Source organism: Patagioenas fasciata, chromosome 5, assembly GCF_037038585.1.
Source record: "Patagioenas fasciata isolate bPatFas1 chromosome 5, bPatFas1.hap1, whole genome shotgun sequence".
Classification (NCBI taxonomy): domain Eukaryota; kingdom Metazoa; phylum Chordata; class Aves; order Columbiformes; family Columbidae; genus Patagioenas; species Patagioenas fasciata.
Genome location: NC_092524.1, coordinates 55,523,333 through 55,546,248, shown reverse-complemented (window position 1 = coordinate 55,546,248; position 22,916 = coordinate 55,523,333). Strand labels below are relative to the sequence as shown.

General features: G+C 38.2%; 1 protein-coding gene across 1 annotated transcript in view; it reads left to right on the top strand.

Moving 5' to 3' along the window:
• Positions 1-17,520, top strand: part of CLMN (calmin) — a 77,432-nt gene extending 59,912 nt beyond the window's left edge. Inside the window, exons 6-13 of the mRNA XM_065839504.2 lie at positions 36-226; positions 2,006-2,199; positions 3,155-3,237; positions 4,686-6,002; positions 7,035-7,216; positions 7,958-8,018; positions 9,049-9,110; positions 10,769-17,520. Coding sequence (XP_065695576.1) covers positions 36-226; positions 2,006-2,199; positions 3,155-3,237; positions 4,686-6,002; positions 7,035-7,216; positions 7,958-8,018; positions 9,049-9,110; positions 10,769-10,922 — 2,244 coding nt within the window. The 3' untranslated portion in view covers positions 10,923-17,520. The remainder of the gene's footprint in view (positions 1-35; positions 227-2,005; positions 2,200-3,154; positions 3,238-4,685; positions 6,003-7,034; positions 7,217-7,957; positions 8,019-9,048; positions 9,111-10,768) is intronic.
• Positions 17,521-22,916: the final 5,396 nt, after the last annotated feature.

The following is a 22,916-nucleotide window of genomic DNA, read 5'->3' as shown; positions in this document are numbered from 1 at the left end:
ACATGGAACACTGCATGTTCCACCTTTTATTACAGATTAAGGAGCTGACAGGCAACCTCAACAGGAACTCCTCCTCCTCCAGCCTGTCCTCTGGTCCCAGCGGTCCCGAGTCAGACACGTCCCACCCCAGCACTCCCAGCGTGGAGAGGAACATGTCGATTACCGTGAAGGACCAGCGGAAAGCCATCAGAGCCCTTTTAATCTGGGTTCAGAGGAAAACCAGAAAGTAAGCTAACTCGTGGAAAACCATGTTTTGCCACCCGCACTTTTGAAGCTGACTCTCTTCACTCTCCCACCCTGCTTGTGTATTATCATGTGCTGTGGATGCTTCTGCTTTTGAAGTTTGCAGGCACAAGGTCTCTGCTGGGCTTTTGTCACTATGGCCATGTGGCTACAGCGGCTGTCTGACCTTGAAGCCGTCTGCATCGCTGGCTTCATGATTTGAGTGTTAAATGTTAACTTGCGCTAATCTGCTTGGCACTGTTGAAAACAGGGTCATTCCCTCCTCCCCTGACCCCCTGGCTTATGTGCAGTCTGTTTGATATATCATGCTAATTAAAGGGTAGGCATAAGCAACGGGTGAACTGAAAAAATAAATATATTGAAAGGCTTTAGCAACAGCCTTTTAAATCAAGCAGAAGCCATGTGGGAGCTTCTCTGTGTGCTGCAGAGTGCCTTGAAGGACAGAGCCCCTGTCAGAGTCCCTCTTCCTCAGATTTAATGAGGGGAGGGAGGTGAATCTTAAGTCACTTCGCACAAACGTGTAACATTTAGGTCCATTTCTGTTGCTCAACACCTCTCTCTCCTCTTTAATAAAAAAACAGGTCTTTTGCCAAAGCATTTTGCCTGGTAATGTTTTAACCTGGCAGAGTTACTGTCAGGTTAAAAAACTTCAGTGTAAGATGTGTAGTGCACATGTAAATGCTTGGAGTGTATTTTACGTAAATTGTTATCTGAAGTGATGACTGTCAGAGAGTTTTCAAGAGGGTATGGGTCAAACATACTTACACCAGTTGGAGAGCTGAATGTTTGGCATTTTTGTCTATTGATGGATTTATATGTCCAAATCTGCCTGTGAACACAAATGTTCTGTGCTTAGTGTTGAAGACACCAATTTGCATCTTAAATAACTTGGTCCTGTGGGCTACATCATCCCATCGTTGTCTCCAGTGAAGCTAAGGGTGCTTGTTGTGCAGATAAACTTGTCCCATTGAGTTCTGCAGTTCACTGCTGCCAGTGCAGACCGTAGAGGAAGCACAGCTGTAGTCCCAAAATAGTGCTGATATTGTCATTAACAGGGAGGTGATACAAGGAAAGTGAGGACGAGAGAAGTAAAGGCCGTAAACTTTTCAGTCCAGTCAAAGAGTACAAATTGAAAACATCTAATAGGAGAAAATTGTTCTTGCAACTGCACTATTAAAAACATAACAACATCGTTATAAGCCTGTGCAGAATTTTCTATTATGGGTCTGTGTTTCATTGCAAGTTTGATGGCTGTTTTTTCCTCCAAAACTTTAGGCATCTAACACACTTGTGGTTTATACATATACTGACACCATTTGCATTTGGCGATACACAATTTTCTGCTATAGAAGGCCAAGTACACCGGCTGTGAATCGTTTGTGCTTATGTTTTTAAATACTTAAGTGTTGGCAGTCTTCCCAAGCTATGGCATTAAAATGCTGGAGAGCAACAGAAACAGGAATCTCAGAGACATTTGTTTTTGTGAGTGTTAAATGTGGTCGCTGAGTTCTTGAGGGCTTTGTTTTTACTAACTACTTCCTACAAGCAGGTTGATGTCAGCTGTTAGCCACAGCAATCTAGTTTGTGAATTCTGCTTTATGGATGTATTTTGTGCATTTTGAAATCCAGGAAGATCTCAAATGTGACTTGTGCAACACAGCAACCTTACTGTTAACTTTCAGGAGTCTTTGAAAATGATGATGTCTTTACTTTGGATTTTGTAACACAACCACTCATGTAAACTGTATGTAATTCTGTTCAGGTATGGTGTTGCAGTTCAAGACTTTGCCAGCAGTTGGAGGAGTGGCCTCGCTTTCTTAGCTATCATAAAAGCAATAGACTCTACTTTGATAGATATGAAGCAAGCACTGGAGAAATCATCTCGAGAAAACCTGGAGGATGCTTTCAGCATAGCACAAAATAAGCTGGGTGTTCCTCGGCTCCTAGAACCAGAAGGTAAGACGCCTACATCAACTTTGTTGGGTAACATTCAAGCTATAATGAATTCATGAATATTGCATTATGATACCTTCCAAAAACATCCCAGTGATTAGGCTGTTGATGTGATCAGTGTGTTGGGCTGACTGATAAGAAAAATAGAAACGAATTGGTCACTGGTTTGTAGCCGTATGCTTCCAGTCATACTTGTAAGCTCCTTGGGGCAGAGATCTTACCATTGCTCCTGGTTAACATTTAGATGCTATGTGACATCTGCATTACTAGCTGGCATTAATCACTACCCTGTTGTGCTGAGAGGTGTCTCAATGCAGTAGCTCCATTTCGTAATGTCTACAGTCTGCAGAGACTAAGTTTCACTCCAGGATGATGTATGCGAGTCTGCCATGAAAATGTGTAGATGCCTATTTGAATGTATTTGCATCTCCCAGTTTTTCTTTTACAATGCATATATAAACACACATATATATAAATATATGTAAACATAAGCATATATGTATATAAATGGAGCTGCTTCTTGCAGTGTTTTTTACCCAACTCTTCTAGAGAGGTGTTAGGCCTTGATTTTCTGATTGAAAACACAGATTGACTATTTGTACTTCCATGGGTCACCTGTTAGACTACTGGGACATCCTGCTAAAAATAAACCTCTGAGCAGTCATTCAACAAGATCACTGTCTAGTGACAACAACATGAATGACAATATGAAGGTGGATGAAAAGGGACCCTGACCAGGATTTAGTATGTATTTGAAAACAGGACAAAATAAGATGTTGAGAACTCTTGCAAGTACCATCAACAGGGAAAAGTATTTCTCTTATCTGTCAGAAAAAGAAAAGCTTTTGTAGCTGTCATTTGTCGTATCATAAAGGGAGGATAAATGTCTGACGATCTGTCCTCTGCAAGTGTGTTTTAAAGCCATGTGTACTCAAGCCGCTTGTGTCTGTCTCTCTAGATATCATGGTGGAATCCCCCGATGAACAGTCAATTGTGACATACGTGGCGCAATTTCTGGAACACTTTCCGGAGCTGGAAGGGGTATGTGTTTACTCCTACGTCACGTCATTTTTTTAGTCTACTTTGGTGTAGTTGATAAAGTAAAATATTGCTGTATTTATCCTCTGCGTTTCTTTCTAAGCTATTTAAAATAAACCACAAACTCAGATGTAATTTTTCACATTTTTGTTAAATCCAGTCAAATAGGCTTTCATTGGCAATCGTTAAAATGTTTTAGGTAGAACTGTGCTTTTAAACATTTACATCGAATTAGAACTTCCAGAGGTTAGAACCGCCTACATAGGGGTGTACTACTTTGCTCTATTAGTCTTAAGTAAGGCTGAAATTTATCCCTTCATCTGTGATGATTCATTGGACTTTGAATTGCATTTTGACTTCTCAAGTTTGAGGGCCACAATCAACCTGTATTTGGCAGGTATCAGACACAAAATACCAGAGGCTGAATCTTGTGAATGCAGCAGTCGAAAGCACTCATTGTAAGCATGAAATAAATTGCAGCTTAAAGGACCAGGACTTTAATGCAGTCTTTATCAAAAATAAAATAATAGAGGAGCAAGCAGAGACTGACTCTGTCAGGGATTGACAAAGGACGTTTGGAGAAACAGAGGATAAACTTACAGAGAAATTAAAGGAGACAGGAAACTTGAGGAACATGGGAAGTCCCAAGATCTGCAGAAATGATCTGCAGAAGCTGGAAAACTGTTCTGGAGGCTGCTTGTAGTTCCAGACAAACCTAGTTCAACATAGTCTTTTTGATTTCAAAGGGTCCCCAAGGGACTCGGTGTCCCTTAAGTATCTGGATAAGTTTTTGTGCTGGAGTATATGCACATAAATGATGGTTCCTACATAAAAGGCATTTCCTTTCATTTCTTGACTGAAGGTTCCAGTTGATATGTATTTTGTAGCTTACAAAATTGGTGTGCATTACTAAAGTCACTGGAATTAAAATTATTATAATAGTGTAATTATTGTTATTAGATTATATGCGCAGTAAGATTTGTTGGCATTAAGACTCATGGGCATTTTAATGGACAAAAAGAAGCCTACTTTTATTTTTTTTTGAATACAGTCTGTTGGAATGAAATAATCTAGTATATTAATATATTTCACAGTGGATTTATTAGACTTATTAGATTTATTTTATTCCCAGGGTTTGTGATTGTGTGAAAAAGCCAAGTCAGTTGCATCCACAGGTGCAACAGGGAGAGATGAATATATTAATAACTGAGAAGTAGGCTTGTCTGCATTCTAATCTTCCTGTACAAGTGGCTTCTTGACATGCAGCTTTGTTCAAGTCACTTGACTTGCCAAATTGGTTTCCCTGCTTTGAAAATAAGTGAGTCATTAATTGGCCATTCACAAGGTAATGGGCTGATGGGCTAGGTAGTTATTCTTTCTGTAGTGTTTGGGAAAAGTAAAATGGTATCTGAGGTATGATTTGTCTTTTAATGGTGTATCATCACTTACAGGAAGACTTTACAGATCCTGATAAGGAGCTTCCAATTGAGTCCACATATGTACACATCAAAGACACACCTTTAGAAAAGGAAAGCAAAATCTTGATTTTAAGTAAAAGTGAAGAAAACATGTATACTGTTAATCATGAAAGGAGTCATCCTGCTCCTCCAAAGGTTCACATACATGACACCCCTGAGAGAATCCCATCAGAAACGGTTCCTGAAAAGTGTAATGGGAAATTGAGTCAAGTGTTCGGTGATTCACAGGAAGGCTCTGAAGAGGAGCCTCAGAGGCCTACCTCACTGAGAATTACAGGATCTACCAGTTTTGAATCCAGTTCCTCTTGGGAGGTTCTAAGCGACAAATTCATTTTAGGTGAAGGGGGCATATCTGATGATCCACTGAAACAGAACAAGGACCTTTCTCCAGCTGTTTTGACAGATCAGAAAAATTCTGTTGACTCTTTTGAAGACTACTCTGAAGAATTAACTAAAGAAACCTCTACTGAATATGACAATGAAACTAAGAGCCTTTCAGCCAATACTTCTTCTTTGAGTCCATTATCCTGGACTTCAGGCATACTTACAGATGAATCTATAAATAAAATAGAAGAGAGCAAACCCCAGACTTCAATTATTTTACCAGAAGATACCTCAAAACAAGAAGATACTCATAAGTATGTCCTTCACCTTCTAAATGAGGAAATACTGAAAAGTCCACAAAATGAACACACAAAGCAATCACCTGGCTTTGAGACAATAGAAACTAACCATTGTTCACTGAATGATTCTAATCTCAAAAGCCAAGAACTACTTACAGAGCATGAAATATCTGATGACTCTCTCTCAGATGTACCTAAAAATTCAGAGGACCCAGACAGCTGCGATGAAGCTGAGTCTTCACCTGAAGTGCTACCCAGTTCTTCAAAAGTGTCTGTTATACCCCACGATCTCTTTTATTATCCACATTATAATGTTCCCATATCAGCCGTTTTGAACGCTTACCTTGAGCCTTGTATTGAAGATTATGATACTGGAAATGACAAAGCTGCTTCTGAAGCAGTGACAGAAGTTTTCCAGGAGAAGGGCTCACCAGAACAGTACTACAAGGAAGATGCTCCAGAGCCAGACTTGGGGAATAAGCTGAGTGTCCCTCCATCAGAAGTAGATACTGAGAACAGTGAGGAGGAAACAACAGATATTAACAGTCCCATGAATTCTTCTGATGAAAAAGAAGTGCCATTACTAGAAGGAGAAGAATTAGAAATTGAAAAAGATGACAAAAAGGCCACCAACCATGAAGATTCCACTATACCACAACATCCTGAGGTATTTTATTTTTTTTTGCCAGCATTTTTTTTGTCTATATTTGGGGGACTATGATCTGACCTCGATGGTTTTCATTTGCTTTCATTTTGCAGTGTTTTGGAAAAATATATAAAATGCATTTTGTTTCCTGTCCCATAACACTGTTTGCCACAGCCCTCTACTGGAATGAAAGGAATTGCAGATCCCTGAAACGATCTGACATTAAAAGAGAGAATAAGCCCTAATATTAATACTATTGCACAAATGTGAATTCTGATTGTGTTTTAAAGTAGTTTGAGGCTCCTGTATAATCCCTAGACATAAAATATTATCACAGAGGGTATTTTTAACAATTTTTAATGAGAAGAACAGAAAGCAGTACTGCTGATGTAGAAAGGATACAGGCAAAGGTAATTTTTTTATGAATGCAAATAAGTTTGCCTGCAAAAACTTACACCAATTTGAGTAGGATAAGTTATGTGGATAAAATGAAGGCTCGTCTACACTGAAAGATGGGGGATTTTTGGTAATTATTCTGAGTATTTGATTTAGGAAATTTCCTACGGCATCTCTTCTTGCAGACACTGATTTTGAATTGTCTTAGATGTTTTACAGTGCAGTAATTTTAGACAGTGTTTTTCAAGAATGAGCGTCCATTTAATGTTACTCTACCCGTTGCTTAGACAAGTTGCTTAAACATGTTTTGGTCCTGACATTTACTAGAGCATTGAAGTCAATTTGCTGTTAGCTTCAAAGGCTAATTGGGGGTAGATTAAAAACAGTCTTAGCGCATTACTTCAAGGAGCCATGTCATGTCTTGCCTTCTTTTTATATAAAAAGAACTGACAACTAATTGTATGTATGTTGAACTCATGATACTCAATGTATCCAAAATGATTTTCAGTAAATTAATTGGTTTTTTTTCTCTTTAGCAAGACTTTCAATCTCATACTACATGCAAATTAGCATCTGAGTAGGCTGTACTACTAAGATATTTGAAGGGTGGGGAATCAGTCTTGTCATCTAATGCAAAATGTTTCTTAATTTCCACAGGCCATAGAAAAAGATCTGGAGGATTTATCAAAAACCATAAAGAGACAAGAAAAAAATAGTAATAGGGAGGAAGAAGAGAAAAATATTATCAAAGCAGAAGACCTGCAGATCTCAGACGTTGCCACAACTATTCCATCACAAGATAAACTGGAAGAAATGGCTGATTGTCAGGAGTTTACCAGGTATTTCACATTAACTTTGTCTTAAATACACCGAACTGGCATGAATGCCTGGTCTATTGAAGGTGTCTGTCCACTGGATGTTTCTTGTAGACTTCTTTTAGGAGCAGTGTACTGGGACTCATTGGCTTCTTCCTGTGTTTCTCTGAAACATGTCGAGTGATTCTGTGCCAATGGGACTTGATTTGATGTTGCTGTACAAACTTTGCTACACAAACCCCAACTAAAACCCCAGTGCATTTTGAACATGGCAGTGTTATAACTGTTTTTTTCCAACAGAAAAAGTGTTTTGTAATATAGATTAAATAGTCCGTGTGCATTGCGACACTATGTGGAAGCCTGACATTGCTTCACTCCAGTAGGTATTAGTTGGCCTTTTTTTCTGTCTGTGAACAAGTGAACCAGAACTTGGTAGGGTGACCTTGGCTGCCCGCCATGTGTCCACCAAGCCACTCTCTCACTCCCTGTCCTCAACAGGATGGGGGCAGAAGATAAGATGAAAAATTCATGGGTCGACGTAAAGGCAGTTGAATGAAAAAAAGCAAAGACCACATGTGGAAGCAAAGCAAAAGGAGACAAAAAAAATTCTCTAGTTCCCCTCAGCAGATCCACATTATAACACATGCAACACGTGTGGTTTTGCATAGCTTAAAAGTAGCATGCGCAATTTCAGTGGCTCTCTTTGAAATTAACCCAAAACTTAGCTTTATTAATTTTAACACTTTGCTTTTACATACACTTCAGAACCAGTGAAAGTGATTCCAACATTTGCCTCCGAAAAAGATCTCCTAATCCTTCTGAGGAGGTAAGTATGTGGAAATTTACTTATCTCTGTTTCTCTATTTCTCTTAAACTCCAAAACTTCACATACTGTAAAAGGCTCTCCGGTATAAATAACGCTCTGTGATAATACAAAAGCCCTGTGACTTCTAATAATTTTAGTGCCAAAACCAGGCATAGCTGAAAAGCTTTACTCGACTCTCCTAAATACATGGAACTAAACCTTATTGAACTCTGAAGAAACCACGGGGTGCCTAGTACTACAATTAAATCTATTGTAACTTTCAGGCTTAACTTTGCCATAAGTGTAGAGCTGCAATATTTTGCTTCTTTGAAGGTCCCTTTATGTGCTGCTCCAGTGCCTTTTAGTTTGTGCATTCTCTCTTTGTATGTTGGTGTCCCTGCAAACATGCTGGGTGTCTCTTGAACTGCACCAGTTCTTTCCCTGTCCTTCATAGTAGCTGTGTATTATCTCCATAGCAGCAGCTAACCCTGAAAGAATTTTACTTGTAATGTGAAACTGCATCCTTAATGGCAGATGTAATTCATACTGGTTTCTTGGGAGCACACTATACAACTGAGCTCTGGATTTTTATTTTTTGAGTCTGAAGGAATGGACGTGATCAGCAATCAGGGCTCATTGAGCAAAGATAGGAATATGGCTCTTTTCAGCACAAAATAAAATTCTGACTGTCTCAAAGTTTTAAAGAAATGCTGCCACTAATGTTCAATGAAAGGGAGGTTTCACACAGATGCTTTAGTTTTGCAACACTGTCAGAGCTACTAGAAATACATATGAAAAAGGGGAGCTTTATTCAACTGAATAACAGGAGTTGAAAGCAAAAAAATCCCATTTCACAGTGTTTTTTCTTCTTCTGTGTGCACACCAGACTGCAGTTGTGGATGTGCTGGCAGGGAATAAATTTATAAGTACACTTTCATTTTATTTGAGCAAATGTTAGACATACTCTGGATAAAATACCCACACAATTACGATATTTTCAAAATGCTGAATTGTTTTTTTTCTTATATAATCTATTCCTGGTTTGTTTAAGGAAATCTGTGGTGTAAACAAGCAGAAGATGACAGATACAAGTGAAAATCCATCAATCATCAGGTGAGTCATACTTACTCAGACAAAGCCTTTTGCAAGGAATTAGTAACTCCTAGCTACTTCTAACAATGTTACAAAGGGAAATGAAAATTAACTGTAATGGTAGACACTGATTGGATGTCTTGTGTAATAGCTGCAAGTCCGTATTTCCCATAGGTCTAAGATAGGAGTCACCATCCCCGGAGGTGTTTAAAAGGCGTTTAGACGAGGTTCTTAGGGACATGGTTTAGTGCAAGAGTTAGGTTAGGTTATGGTTGGACTCAGTGATCCTGAGGGTCTCTTCCAACCAAAATGCATCAGCGATTCTATAGAATAGTTCTTTATTGCTTCATCTTGCCCTTGAGAGGAAAGATTCAACTGTCAAAGCAAGATTGTGAGCACTTTCCCCACATGGTGGATATTTCAGCCAAGAAAAGATTGGGAGGACTTCAAATATGAGGCCCTCTGGCAGTGATGACTCTTTCCAGGTTTGGAAGACTGACAGGACAATATTTATTGTAGTCAGTGCTAGGGAAAGACAATACTTCAGTGAAGTTCTGGCCTCTGTTAGAGCACCCGTGAGTTTTTATAATTTGTATGTGTGTTTAATTTAGACTTAGGGTGATAGATCCTGAACCCAGAGTGTGTATCCCTTTGGCATTAGGGTGTCTGTATCTATAGCAAGGATTGCTTTAGTTTTTTTCTCTCAGTTGATATTGAATAGTACCTCCCAGAACTTCTAGTTAAAACGATGGTTGCGTTTAAATGCAGAAAACACACAAAATACTATTGGGATGCAGTGTCCTCATCTCATGCTTCTGTTAAAAAAATACATGAATAGCTCTCACAGTTATGCCTGTTTGCAGACTGATGATATTGGGCAAGTTTTGTGTAATAGGTATATATCCAGTATAATATCTGAGCAAGTAGGATGCCCCAAGCCAGAAAAAAGACTCATTAAAATAGGATAAACCCCAGTTTTCTCCAAAAGCAGATATAAAAAAATATACCAGAAGGTGATTTGTATAGTATTTTAAAATTATGAAATGACTGTACCGTCTTGTGCCTTTTTAAAATAAGACCTTTTCTTGTCTTTGTGAATGCTCAGTGCTGCTGGCAGAGTCCATCAGGCTTTGGAATTTTGGAAAGTTGGAATTTTGGGGTTGTCCTACAAAACCCCAACTGCTAGTTGGTCTGTGGAACTTGTGAGCTTTTACTGTTCAATTTTCTGGTGTCTGACATGAGAAACTTTTAAAGCAGATGATTTGTGGAAAGTATATCAAGTCAGATACATTGCATAAGTAAAATTGTGAAAGCGTGATATCTGGTGCCCAGAGCTATGTTTACTGTTCTGAATATAAAAGGGCATCAATTTGACTAGTGGAAATCACCTTAGATCAAAGGACTGTACTGTAATGGCAGCTATTTAAACTACCTGAAAATTTGTCCCAGAATTTTCAGAGGATGAATTGCTTGTACCTTGGCTTCTAAGGGAACACCTGCTGAATTCCATTATGCAACTCCTAATCTAGCTTGGACTCCAACTGACCAGATTGAAATGGTTCCTTAAAGTGCTTTTAGTCTGCCCTCTGATCTTTACAGTATATATTAACAGTGTATATTAATTACAGTATATATTAATTCTTTTTCCTGTCTCTTACCAAATTCTCTCCTGTTTTCAGGAAGAAAAAGGATTTGGAAGCAAGTGAGACTCCAGCACCAACTCATGCGATTACGATGGCTGAGCAGCCAGATATTTTCTACTTCATCATTTTCTTCTGGGTTCTGGTCTACTGCCTTTTACTCCTTCCACAGCTTCTTAGCAACAAAGTTTGATCTCTGTGACGTGTGGAAAAATAAAGGACGAGGGCTGGATTGCTTTGTGTATCTTCATATGAATATGTTCCTTCAGGTGAAGCACAAACAGAAATATATTAATAGGACCTGGTATTTGTGTTTATTATCAGGTTGTCCTCAATTCCTCTACTGTTGTGCTATGGCAATGTCTAAGCACATTTTATATTACGGTAATTGTGTAAATATATATAAAAATTACCTGATTTAGTAGATGCGATTTTGTACATTTGTGCCTTGCTTTATAAGACGCTAAATAAAACCAGATAATTAATTATCAGTAGAAATATGAACAATTCAGAGCTCTAGTCTTCAAAAATAATTCTTCTGGCTTCATTTACTTATGTAGGGCCTGACAGCTGTGGAAGAGGGATGCAATGGCAAGACTGGAAATGCTTTTACACATTTCCCATGAAATTCTTTGAGAGAGTTGGAGGCAGAGCAGAGTGGCAGGTGGTGGAACATGCTGACCTCAGGAACTGATCACAATTCCAGTGGCAATCCAGTGGAGAAACAAAATCAGTTTGAGGGTTTATTTGGGTAGGGGAGGTTTTTTTTTTTAGGTTTTAAATTAATTTTTATCCTGCACCTTTTGTTATATTTAATTCATAGGAATAAATTGGATGCGGAGAAGTGTGAAGAACATACATGCTAGCTGCTTCTTACGAAGGAATACATGAGAAATCTTAGACCAGAAACTTCTGTAGAGAATACCTGAAGAAATACACTTTGTCTATGTTACTGATGGTCACCATCTTTGAATAGAAGTTGAGGACCCTTAGATAACATTGTTTTAGTTTTGGTACATCAGTGTTTCTGAGGCTGCTTCTGCTTCCTTTTTTCCATTGCTTTTACTTAGCAGATGATGTGAAGATTTCTCTTTTTTGAAGATACAAAATATAATAGGTAACTTAATTTGCTGAGGCTACTCTAAAGGCACAAGGGCATGGTAAAAGGATTAGCAATATCCCTTAAGTGCCCAAATCAATAAAGAAAGAGATGACAGATGGAAAACTAAATACAGAGAAACATTGACAGCTGGTATTGACTTCTTAGTGCAACCAAAGAGACTCTCATGGCTTGTCCATAGACACAGTTGAGCCACTTCTGCATCTTGTAATGTTTTGTCCACACTGGGGATCCCTTTAGGATACTTGATTTAGGATTTTTGCCAGAGGAGGTGTTCCCATGCATTACAGGACAAAAGAGAGGGCTTCAAATTAAATTGAATAGCAGTAACTTTTCTCTATGTGACTTTCGGTGAAGTCACTCTTTTTTATCGGCACAGTTTTAGTTTCACAGTATGCTTTATGAGATGATGTTGATGTTGCTGCTCCCACTTGAAAATTCACAAGGTTGACTGTAATGTTCTTCATAAATGAGGGGTTCAATAATTTACATGGAGTGATCCTTACAATATGTGGCTATAAGCTTTACATATGTTGTTTTAGAATAAGGTTTATCTCTGTCCTGGCTTAGTTTTCAGCTGAACTAATGGTACCTGGTGTCAGGACACATCTGAATATACAGTAATTTGTTTGCAGGTATTTAAAACCTGTTTTCAGTCATGTCATCTACTGGGCTAATCCTAACCGTCCATCACACTTCACTCTTCTTTATAAATTTTATGTCTCCCTGGGATTTTTCTTCAGAGCTGCAGTTAAAATTCAATAGCAGCAGTGCATGGCAGGAGATCTTAAACATTGAAGATAAAAATCTGAATCTATTTCAGTCAACAGAATGCTGAAATCTTTTCTGTCCTGTCACTGTTGACTAGAGCTGGATTCACCCTGTGAATCTAAAAATACGACCCTTTGTTCTTCGTGAGGAACAGATCCAAACTTCCCAACTTAATTCAGTGTAAATCAACATAAGTAAAAAAAGACAGTTTTCCATCTTGCTGATGAAAACGTTCAGCATTTTGAATCATTTGATTTTGTGATGCATGAACGTATTTGTGCTTGTCGGTGAAGACAGTGATACTTTTTTCCAAAAGAAAACATATACCATTGAAGAGCTGGTGCTTTTTCTCTGAAAGAATAAAAATTAGTGCAAGAAACTTTATATCCTCATCTTGAAAACCAGTGAATACCAGGCTAGGGCATGGCAGCTATTTAATAGCAGCAAGTAGCAATGTACATTTTTTTGGAAGAAAAGTGTTGACAACTCTTCATTGTCTGCCAGCCTTCACAGGCTACTTTGGTTTATGACAACTTTTTCTCAGCCTTTGTACCTTATTCTCTGGTTCTTCCATGTTTCTTAGTCTTCAGCAGAGATTATTTGGAGTTGAATTCAGTCTCTTCATAGAACTTTACAGCTAGCAAAGTTTAATCAAACAAAATAAGCCCCCTTCTTGTCTTCTCGCCTTTCTCCCAAGAAAACTAATCAGAATGAGGGGGTCTTTGGTTGTCTCATCTAAACAACTGACATCCTTAAAGAATGGAAAAGTGAATGGGAATGCACTGATGCTGGCAGTTTCATTACACAGTATTTTCTTCCAAGAGGGGGAGAAGCCAGGGCTTGCTCTCTTGCCTCCCACTGATGAACAGTGATTGAAACAGTGAATTAAATGTGCAGTTTACATGTCAAACAGCATCCAGCAATTGTCTCCATCATCCCACCTGATGTTTAAACTGAAGTACGCTTTCCAGCCTATCCTGTGAAGAGATGGGACATTGCTTCTTCTCTGCAAAACAGGTGAACTCCCCTGCCCCCGAGATTAGTCCATGATACTTGGTATTAAGTTGCTTTCTGTATTTGGGTTTGTTTGTTCATTTGTTTTTTGCTGTAACAGAAGTAGTCTTACCTTAGCCCTGCCATGGGTAAGAAGATCCAGGGTAAAGAGTTAAGTGATTTTACTGGTGTAGTCAACTGTGCATGAAAAGAGACTGAACTATTCAGGATTTTTGCCATTACTCAGAACTGCAAAAAAATGACATCTGCATAGCCAGCAGCTTCCTCCACTTCAATTGCTTAGTCAGCCTGCATCTCTTCTTCCACTGTGCAAAATCCAATGCCTCAATGCAAGTGCCCCATTCTGAAAACATGGCTTGTTGCTGGACTTTGTGTCCTATTCTTAGCTTAGAAGCTAAAAGTCTGATTGTAAAGCATTCGCTATGGCAAAGCCTGTTTTAACTTGCTGGCTAAACAACTGGCTTGAGGTAGCAGAGGTTTTAGAGGCTGGTGGAAAATATCTCATTTATCCATTTTCCAACAAATATGTGCACTGTCTGAATAAAGAAGTTTTTCCTGAATTTTTGCTTGGGTTTTTAAAAAGTGCTAATCTCAAACTGACCACATTTGGTACTTTGATTTAGCAGTAGAAGGGTACTGATCTGTTGAGACTGTTTCTAGAACCCAATGTTGAGTTGTGTGGGTAGCAGAGTATTGTGAAGTCTGAGTGTTGGGAAGTGTTTGAGGATTACTGGACAAAGGATGTTTGATGTTCACAGAAGCATCATTAAAGTCTGAGAGACAACTGTAACAGAATGGTTCAATGTTATTGTAGTCATGTAACTTAACTGCAAAGTGTTTTATTGTGATTTTATAGAAAGTGCAAGGAAGGATATGCTAGTAGATTCCTGCTAAACATTTATGGGGCATATGTCTAAGAGTTGACAAAATGAGTTAAACAATCACATAACCAAAAAACCAAATTGAATACAGCTTTTGCCAAATTGTGGGAAATGATCAATGCAAATATAGGGAAAGCAGATTACAGAAAAAAAATGACAATCACTTTTCAATGCCATGAATATTTTTGATGGATTGAGCTCTAAAATGTATTTTTATTGAGTTTCTAGATTGTAATGAATGTGTCTAAAGAATTTTATGCAAAGCTTGAGAGTTCAGCTGTTTTAAAATGATTTTTTATATAGCAGTGATTATTTTATCTATATATTTAATAGAACTGTAAAACCATTTTAAGAGTACCTGTAAAATTCTATGTATGTGATATCACTATTTATTAATTATGATTCATGAGAATGAACATTAAGCTATGCATTGGTTATGTCATCCATTTTAAAACTGGAAACTCCAAACAGGAGAAGAGATTTCATGAACAGTAGACTCGAAAAACATGAGAAATGATTGAATACAATTGTGTGACTCTTAAAGCTGCATAGCAATATGTCATTTTGTGATGTTAAACTTTCGGCTAACGTTGCAAAATATACTGAGTGATTAAGCTACTTTCTTCCATTAAAACTTCCTGAGGCTGTAATTTCTACATGTTGATATTTGGTGTCTAAACACACTTAAATCCTCTAGATCTTCTGGAGATTGTCCATTTACTCCAGCTCAGTATGACTGTAAGTTCTTTATCCAAGTAGTGAGCCACTGAGTTTATGGGGGTACCATGAAATACCCAGTGGGGTTTTTTAGCGTTTTCTGCACCAATCCCCACAGAATCAAAGCTTTAAAAGATTAATTTGGCCAGTGTATATGGTATCATATTCAGCCACCTAACAAGATAATAGTGCATTATCACTTGCGCCAGCTTTAAGTACTTGGAGTCCCGTCTTGCCAAGCGCAAACCTGAATGCATCCATCCAGTTGTGTTCAGTTCCTCTACTTCTGTGGAAGTCAGTGCCGCACATCTGTGTGCTAAGCACACGCTGCAGGATCTGGCCCTGAGGGAACTTAAATTGACTTTAATGACATAAGCCAGGAGGTAGCTGAAGCCATTAGCGCTGGATCCCCTCAATTTCAATGTACAGAAACAATGCCACTGACTTCATGTAACCCCTCTGCACGCATAGTACTTGTTTGCCTAAATTCTGCAGGATACATCCTCTCTTTCTTGTGGAAAGTTTAACATCTACTTCCATTTTTGATTAAGAGAACAGTGGCGGGAAACAAATGGCTGGAAGATGAGCGTGGGGTTACCGGCTGGAGTGTGGCTGTGATAGTTCCCAAACCACTACAGCCAAAAGCTCTGGCCCTGACAACAGGTTGCCCACTGTTTTCCAAGTAGTGGATCTGAATGGAGGTAAAAAAAAAACACTTTAAAGTTTTTGTATTTCCACATTGTGCAGTTTTTTGTCAGGTAAATAAAATTCTTCCCCTGGGCGTACCACTGATAACCCTGATTTACAGCTGCCCAACTTAAAATTGTTCACGTTCCAGGTCTGGATCTAGACAGGACTTGCGTTACGGCTTGTTCCCATGCACGCTGCCCTAAGAGGGGAAGCTGTTCCTGCAGGAGGATGAGAGGTACATGCGCATTAAATGATACGGAAAAGTCATATTCCGAATGGGATAGTTTGCTTACTCTGTCCATTGTTTGACACAACTCTAGAGACCACAAAGAGTGAAAAATTAACCCCTTTATTTTCAAGTGCCATGTCCATTTCAGGGTTATCTTAACTGAAATTGTGGAACATCAAAGTATTTCTTTCCCCTTCTAAACGTGAGATGTGCAAAACTTCCTTCCACCTCAGTGGCACTTTTGATGATTGCAGGCAGCTGCCACTGCTGATATTGGAAAACAAGAACTCTGTTATTTTCTCACCATGAAGGGAATGTCCAGGTTTCTCTGGAACATAAAATTGGCCCCAGGGTGATTTATATACTTCTTTCTTCATTAGGAGGCTAGAGAGGGCAATAAAAATAATTAATTTTACCTCAGTAAGAAACTGACCATTCCAAGAGAGGCTAGATCCTGGCCTTCACTGCTGCATTCAGATCAGGTAATATTTTATTCTCCAAGCAGTTTCAGTAGTTTCACTGAATCTTCCTGGAATATCTTTGATTCACAGAATAGATTAGCTCTGTGTCCAAGGACCAATTCATATGGGATGTCCAGATCCATGGCCATTACTAGACTGTAAAAGAAAATCACCAGTGTTTACTTGGAAATGACTGGTCTGATTTAAGTCAAGTAACTTTCAAATTATATGCTGCTCAGTTTTTGAGAGAAATAATGCAGTTATTTTTTAATGCCAAATAACTTACACAAGTCAAATAAGTCTATTTGTATTCTAATGAAAAATTCAACTTCTGCTTTTGTCTTGAACAAAACATATTTTAGTAGGCATACCACTTTGTGCTATTGTATTCTGCTGTGCAAAAAGCTGAAGAAAGCATTTTACCCTTCTTGTTAAAGTTCTCCAGTTTAAAATGAAATCTAGTTTGAAATCTAGAGAGCTAGTTTGCTAAAGAGTTAATGGGGGACTTCTATCCTGAAGAAATAATTTGTAAGTAAGGAATGTAATATTTAGAATACATGCTGCCCTTTGGCAAGAGGTGACCAATGATGGCTATTTAAATGAGAACAAATGCTGGGAGGATTTGAGTGGCAGCAAAAGATAGATACCCTGAAGGAGGCGCATTTTTGTGTACTTTCAAATACATTTCTGGATGCTTTCAATCAGTGGTTTGTATTGAATGTTTGCACTTGTTGCTCAAAGATAACTTTTGTGAGAAAAAAATATCCTGTATAGTTGGTACACCAGAAAAGTAGATGTTTTTAGAAACTGTTACGCTGTAATATGAATAGTATTTACTAGTGAATAGTTCCACTTTATTTTATAAAATCTCCGATTTTGAAATAAATGGACAGGCTTCCTGTATATAATCTGTTATCTCTGGGTTTGTCCTTGTCCTCCCCCCTAAAAAATCTTCAAACATATCATTTCAGGAGAGATCACCATTTTGTTCTTACTTTATTTATTTATTCAATATTATTATATATACTATATAAAGTATATATTATTTTTATCTATGTATTCATTTTCATGCCCAGAAACTATATTCACTTTTTAGCAGAGAAGATCTCAGTAAACACAGCAGATTTGTAAAGTGCATTGTTTCCCCATCTACCCAAAAAGTTACTTTTAATTTTGGGGGAAGAATCTCAACTTTTATTCCAGTCTACAAACAGAATGTATTTTATATTTTTATAAAGGTGAAGATTTATTCATTCATTCATGCATAGAAATTGGCATTATAGTGGCATGCCATGAGAAAGCTTAGATTAACAGTTGTGTGGAATTATATACTGTTCTTACAATTCAGCTTATCTGGCCTGTTTCTATGTAAATGTTTAGACGAGTGGATTAGTAAATTACTAGGTGCAGTACCGATTCATATTTACTATGTTCCTCCCCCTACACCTTAATTCCCTTTGCAGTATAGGATAAAAGGAAAATAAATTACAACAGAGATGCAGTACAGTTCAGAATTAGCCCCATGATCTGTCTCCTGAAAAATATATCTAAACTGGATAAACACAGAGAAACAAAGCAGCATATGGGGCATGGAGTGGCAGTGCTCCTCTGTGGGTATTATGCTTTAGAAATTCTATCTGTTCCTCTGCACCTTCTACAAAATCAAACCCACGTTCTCTCTTCAGCACTAATTATACCCGATGGGTAAACAAAGCCAGCAGGGGCAGGACAACCTTCAGATCACTGGGCAGACAGAACAAAGACTTAGATTTGAGCTGTGATTTCTATTAAGGAACTAATAAACACCAGTAATATTTTCTTGAGTTGCTATTTCTATTTATGTTACAAGGATTATTTCCAGGAGAGTTAATTGCAGTAATTTATTAAATGCCTTTTAGTGTCTAACTCCATTCCTTAGTTAGACAGTACCATCGGCAGCTCTCTGTCCTTGCCAAATTGTACTGTTTACCTTGGAATATCATGTAACGTGATCAAAGCAAAATGTATAGCTCCATCTGCTGTAAATACTTTGAAGTTATTATTTTTGCATTACATTTTTATGGCTGATCTGCAGCCTGGAAAACAGATTTATCACTTTGCTAATAAGTATTTTCGGCATGTTAGCAGGAATCAGCATAAATACAGCAGCTAAGTACATTTATACATTGTGAAGTGATATTTCTCAGTTCTCAGGCAGAAGGGAGCACAAAAAAAGTGTATTTCACGGACATTAGGAACTCCTGTTAATTGCCGTATGATGGATCTTTTGTACTGAGTCACTGCAGCTGTTTGTGAAATGCTGAAATCACATGACTTGCTTAAAGTAACCTTAAGTCAGTGATAGACAGGAAGAGATTCCCAGTTACACTTCTACTAAGCAAGGGCTGTCCAGGAACAGTAACATTTTTTTAGGTGGTAGTCAGCAATGTGTGAATGTAAAGCTGCATAGGAAGAGTGACTGAGTTGATATCCCATTTTTTATGCCAATTTCTACTGATTTTAAAAGGTGGACCAACAGTTTAACAAGGTAAAACAAACAAACAGCAGTAAAGCAGTTAAAACCACTGACATTTCTCTTGCACTAGGGAAAACATCCTTATTTAGATTATGAAGTCTAGGTCACTGAGGCATGAAAGCACACCAAAAAAAAAAAAAACCATTTTAAAGAGCATCTTAGGGGGAATAAAAAGTTTGTGCAACCTAACACCTTTTTCAAATCTCAACTCCAGTTTTAGGAATGGAATCTGTTCAAAATAGGTTATTTTTTTCTTTTTACTTCCAACTTCCTCCATAACCATACCTGCAGCTTTTTCTCGTAATATATTGCAGGTGATACTATTATGAGTGTGGTTTAAAATGTTTGTAACTGCTCTTTTCTGCAGTGATTCACAGCTATGAACTGAAAAACCTGGTAGCCAGACCAGGGGGCCATTTGAAAGGAAAGTCTCAAACTAAACTTTCTTAAATGGGGTGCAGAATAGACACATCCTTTCCTGGCCAGAAACTTGAACACAACACTCCAGCCCATATTTTCCTGATAACTGCCAGCTTGTTTCAATGTGCGTTATTGAAATAGTGTGACGCTATGACAAAATAGCATGATGGCTGGTACCAACAGGAGGGAACAACAGAGGTCACCATTGTCTCACGGGAAGGAATCTCCTCATTTTAGAACCTGAGGAGATGCACAAACCTCAAAAGTACAAAGCCTGGTTTCTGCTGATGTGATTACACTGTTCTACAGCATGAACAAAAGCAACCACTTGTGACACAGAGATTTTGTTTTGTTTTGTTTTTTTTTTTTTTTATTGCAATTTTCCTCTTTTCTAACCCAAATACATTTTTTCTTACTCTTGCCCAGCAGGAAAAAAAAAAACCACAAAAAACCAAAAACATAAACAGCCCCCACATCCCTTATTGATACAATTTAAAAAGGAGGAGATAAATGTGTCTGTTTTCTTGTTGTGTTACAACAGTTATCCCATAGAGTAAAACATTGGTATTTCAACTACTATAGATATGGGTAAATCTGTAATTTGGTACATTATTACTTATTCAGTTCTGGATTTTAATTAGTTGGGCTATTTTATTCTTTTCATCCAATGGCCTGTTTGCTTTGGTTCTAGGGTTGGTTGTGTAGTTTTTACCAGACACGGAATGCCAAACAGTTTGAAATACGTGGAATTTTTTAGAGTTGTGTATCGCACTGATGACTTCACCTCACTTTTCTTTAAAAATCTTTGTAAGAAATTTGTGAAATCAACATAAAGGTCGATTTTTTTGTTTGAGCTTTAAACTCTGGAGGTTAGCTGTCATTATACAAGCATATGACATAAAATATCTATTTCTTACAAAGGAAAGAGGATATTGGTGACAAAATAATAAGGAATAGCACAAATTTTATCCTAACTGCACTTTTAAATCAGAAATGCCTATCAGCATGCAGCCTTCATAAAGAAAGCAACTAAGGACGACATCCTTTTCTATCACAAAAATAATTTCCAGAATTCTCCTGACATTAATGTGCTTTGTTTTCTGTGTTGTAAGTATTCTGCTTTATTCTTTGAACATACACAAATTTGATAAAATTCATTATTAAATCATGGCCTGCAGAGGATTAATGAAGGTTTATTTCTGCTCTATTTTACATTAGAAATAATTGAGAATGCCAATTTCCTTCAGTACTTCAGATAAAACTGGAAAAATAGACCCATATGTTCTGACAGCTCCTACTGGATAAGACTGAATAGCCGCTCCTCTTGCTAAGCTTTTGTCACGGGATGTAATTATATTTCCCTCCATAAAAAACAGAAGGATGTCCCTTCAATGCTGTAAAGTACCTAATACTGCAATATTTAACAACATGGGCATTACAGAAGACGTGTTATAAAGAGCAACAGAGGTTTGAGCCAAGAAAACAATTTGATAATACCCCAGGCCTCTGTATCACTTTTAATCTGAAATAATTTTACTAAGGTTTGTTCAAATGAATTTTAGAGTGCTCCAGTTAGCTTTATCATCTCATACAGATTTTGTAGGCACAGTTATATTAAGGAAGATGCCAAGTCTGCGATAGAGTGCAGATGGAATGAGGAAGACTGGACCCCCAGCGACAGACGTTCTGTTGCATTAACATCGCCTTCAGCACAACTTCAAAGGGGAGCGGTCGTCCACAAGTGGCTTTGCATTGCATTTATGGTTGTTGCCTTCTTTATTAGGCAACAAGGATGATCTCCAGGCTTTGCACAAGTGTTTGTGATCTAAGGAGACTCCTGACTTGGTCACTTGGTTGGACACAAGTGGACCTGGTGCTGGACCTGTGCACCTGACACATCCTGCGGGGTTTTGCAACAGGACAAACAGGATCAGCGAAACACAGCACACAACCAAGTCGATCCACCACGGAAAGGAGATGTCAGGAGGAGGCAGAATGGGGCCAGCAATGTGTATTTACATTATTTAGAGATTTCCTTCCACCAGAGTGACCACATTTCCCACATGTGGCTGTATCTTTACATTTTTGGTGTGGTGATTTGTATGAGTAGTCAGTCCATAGATCTGACCGCTCACTAGCACTACAGGTAGGCCTGTTCTTCTGAGCTTTAAGTGTGTGTATCCCATCATGACGGTAAATTATCATAACACAAAGGATTTTTTTTTCTTGCAGACAAATAAAGAAAACTACTAGAAAGTAACAGAGCTTTTGGACGTGTGTGAGTGAAGGTCAGGGAGGAAGAGTTCAGCTTCCAAACCGAATTGTGCATTTAGTAGTCAAAATGATACCAAAGCAAACTGAGGTCCCTAACAGTACAGATTTTCACCACTTACATCCATCTTTTGGCACTGTCCTTTTTTTTCCATGCTCAGAAAACCAAAACCAAAACCACACAAAACAAGCAAAATCAACCCACAAGCAAGCCCTTTCCTGTTGATCAGCAATTTCATTTCTCCATAATGTAAATGAAAACCTAAGAAGGGTATCAAGGTAAAAAGGTGGAGCTATCAGCTCCATGGAGACTATTACAGATAATCTTAACAGCTGAACACTGACAGTGACAAACATTCTACTGACTTTGTGGAAGATGAGCACAATGCATTGATGAACAGGTAGGGTGATTTGAGCCAGGTGCAGCATTTTCGTGGTCACTTCTAAATGCAGCTCTTCAGGAGTAAAGCAGCAGTTTTGTGCTCCACCACTACGGTAACTGATGACTAGATATTCAGCAGGACGAGTCCTCTCTGGTTACATAAAACTGCCATTTATTTGGGGATGTGACCAGACATGAGTGTGATGTGATTATTGCATTTCAGCTCTTTGACAATCCATCAGGACTTACACTATGCCAAGGAACTTTCAAACTCCAAATTTGAATTTACAAGAGTTACCTGTTTCATTACATGCCCTAAGCATCTATCTGATCCAGGCTGTGGCTACAAATCAAAGCCATGCAGTAATTAAGCTTAGAGGTTTGGTGATCAGCTACATCCCTGTGAGAAGGGCTCAGTCTTCTCACCAGTCACAAAGAGAATGCTGTTGGCAAGCGATGCCATGGGAGGTGGGAACTAGGGAATTAAAATTAACTGAGACTGGAATTATAATAAACCATAATGTAGCTCCAAACATGCTACTTCTCATAAACTAATTAGCTCCAGTCCCACATCCTTCGTTACTGACGAGCTCTTCACACTTACAACTGAACATTCTCCTTCATCATGCACTGTTTGGCAGTTTCGTTGTGTTACAGCCCAATTTAGGTAGATAATTTGTACAAGTGTCCCCATAGTTTTCCAAGGACACAGCTTG